This window comes from Charadrius vociferus, unplaced genomic scaffold (assembly GCF_000708025.1).
Source record: "Charadrius vociferus isolate BGI_N301 unplaced genomic scaffold, ASM70802v2 scaffold1578, whole genome shotgun sequence".
Lineage (NCBI taxonomy): Eukaryota > Metazoa > Chordata > Aves > Charadriiformes > Charadriidae > Charadrius > Charadrius vociferus.
This window is the reverse complement of record NW_009649704.1, coordinates 641785-643931: the sequence shown is the minus strand read 5'-3', so window position 1 is coordinate 643931 and position 2147 is coordinate 641785. Positions and strand designations below refer to the sequence as shown.

General features: G+C 66.2%; 1 protein-coding gene across 1 annotated transcript in view; it reads left to right on the top strand.

The window, feature by feature from the left end:
* COL9A2 (collagen, type IX, alpha 2) overlaps positions 1-2147 on the top strand; it is a gene marked incomplete at its 5' end in the record, with an annotated part of 66935 nt that overhangs the window by 14513 nt on the left and 50275 nt on the right. The window contains 6 exons of the mRNA XM_009890604.1: positions 18-50; positions 395-541; positions 1113-1167; positions 1247-1435; positions 1624-1701; positions 2080-2139. Of these exons, the coding sequence (XP_009888906.1) occupies positions 18-50; positions 395-541; positions 1113-1167; positions 1247-1435; positions 1624-1701; positions 2080-2139 (562 nt within the window). The remainder of the gene's footprint in view (positions 1-17; positions 51-394; positions 542-1112; positions 1168-1246; positions 1436-1623; positions 1702-2079; positions 2140-2147) is intronic.

The following is a 2147-nucleotide window of genomic DNA, read 5'->3' as shown; positions in this document are numbered from 1 at the left end:
ATGTGCTCTGTCCCCAGGGTGAATCGGGTGAGCCGGGGCCGAAGGGACAGGTGAGTGATGGGGGATTTGGGAGCGAGGGACTCCCGTCATCTTCCCGCTGGGTGGCTCTGTGGGACCCTCAGCTGGAGACGATCGCCCTGAGGAAGGCAGTGGCGCTCCACGGAGCTGGTGCACGCTGCGTGCTGGTGGCCTGAGCAAGCATCTCCACTGGAGATGGGCTTCAGTCACCACGTTCAGCCCTGGGTTCAGGCTCAGCCCCTGTGTGAGGTTTAAACCCTGGCTGTAGTGGTCAGCACTGGGTTCTGGAAGTCCTCGAGGTCTCGGGGCACAGCCCCTGTGCTCAGGATGGGGCTGAGCCCCCCGTTCCTGACGCCGCTCTCCATCCCCACCGCAGCAAGGCATCCAGGGCGAGCTTGGCTTCCCGGGCCCCTCGGGCGATGCAGGCGCACCCGGTGTGCGAGGTTACCCGGGACCCCCCGGCCCGCGAGGACTCGTCGGGGAGCGCGGTGTGCCGGGGATGCCTGGCCAGCGGGGCATAGCGGTGAGTCGCCCCCCAGCACCCCACATCCCCTCCTCACCTCCCGCACCGCGTAGGTGGAGCCCCGGCGGCTGCCACCGTCAGCTCTACAGGTGACTGCCTCCGACCTTTTCTTACCAACCAGTTCCTCTGGGAAATGTTTGGCGTGGGAGCTGCTGGTGCTGCCCCCCGAGCTCTCCAGGAGGGCTGAGCTGGGGTCCCACCTTTCTAGAAAAGAGGAGTTCTTTATTTCTCACCGTATATAGCACCAGCAGCAGGTTTAGCTCCAATATGTATCTTTACCGCCTGTCTGGGGACTGAATTTTTCCATATAAACCTCATTTTATACTTGAAAAATGGGACTGCAGAAAGTTGATGCAGTGACCAGGTTGCAGCGTGGCCGGGCACGGTGTGAGCTGAGGCTGGAGCGCTGCTACTGGGACCGAATGGAAAATGAAGAAGGGTGGGAAGGCGGCATGAGATGCAGGGAGGCGCTCTGGACTGGGGGGTCGGGATGGAACTGGTGCAGCGGGTGCAGGCGGGGATGGAGGGAGTGATGTCCCTTTACCGCATGTCCCTCTTCTCACCGCCGCAGGGCCGGGACGCCGGGGACCAGCACATCGTCGACGTGGTCCTGAAGATGCTGCAAGGTGAGGGGGCGAGCGGGGCACCGCCGGCCGGGTGGCTGCCGCCGTGCCGGGCCCACACCGGCCTCTCTCTGCCCTACAGAGCAGCTGGCGGAGGTAGCGGTCAGTGCCAAGAGAGCAGCCCTGGGTGGAGTAGGTGCCATGGGACCCCCAGGACCCCCCGGTCCCCCAGGGCCACCCGGTGAGCAGGGTCCACATGGACCCATGGGACCTCGAGGTGTCCCCGGCATCCTGGGTGCTGCCGGGCAGATCGGCAACATAGGACCTAAAGGTAGGTGGTGGGTGGCTGTACCCACACCGTGCCGGGCAGAAGCCCTCCTCGGGGCTGACCCTGCCTCCTCCTGCCACATCTGTCCCCCAGCAGGGTCCCTGAGCAGGGGCAGCCCCCTCCCCTCCCCTGCAGGGTCCGCGTTCCCACTGCGGCTCCGAGTCTTTTCCCCACTGTTTCTTTCCCCGCAGGGAAGCGAGGCGAGAAGGGCGAGCGGGGAGAAGCTGGCCGAGGCCACCCGGGCATGCCGGGTCCCCCGGGGATCCCAGGTAAGCCCCTCTCCCCCCAGCAGAGACAGGGCAGGCAGTGGTGGGTCCCCGCAGCCCCCGTGCTCCTTGCCGGTGCGATGACGAGCCCAGCAGTGGCTCGGGACCTTCTGGCCCATCTCCGCAAACCTGCAGGGGTTCATCCTGCAAATCTCCGACCTGTAGCACCCTTTGCTGCCTCCTCCCTGCCTGCAGCTCTGCCAGCCGCTTTCCCGGCCCCTCGGTATTGCCCGCTTGCCGCCTCGCTCTGCTCCCGCATCCCCATCCTCACCAGCAGCGTTTCCCGTACCCCGGTCCCCGCTCTGCTCCGGCAGAGGCCAGGCTCAGCACCCACACACGCAGCACGCACGCACCCACTGATGGCCGACGCTCCCCTTGCAGGTCTCCCCGGCATCCCCGGCCACGCGCTCGATGGCAAAGCCGGGGAGCGGGGTCTGCCGGGCTCCCCG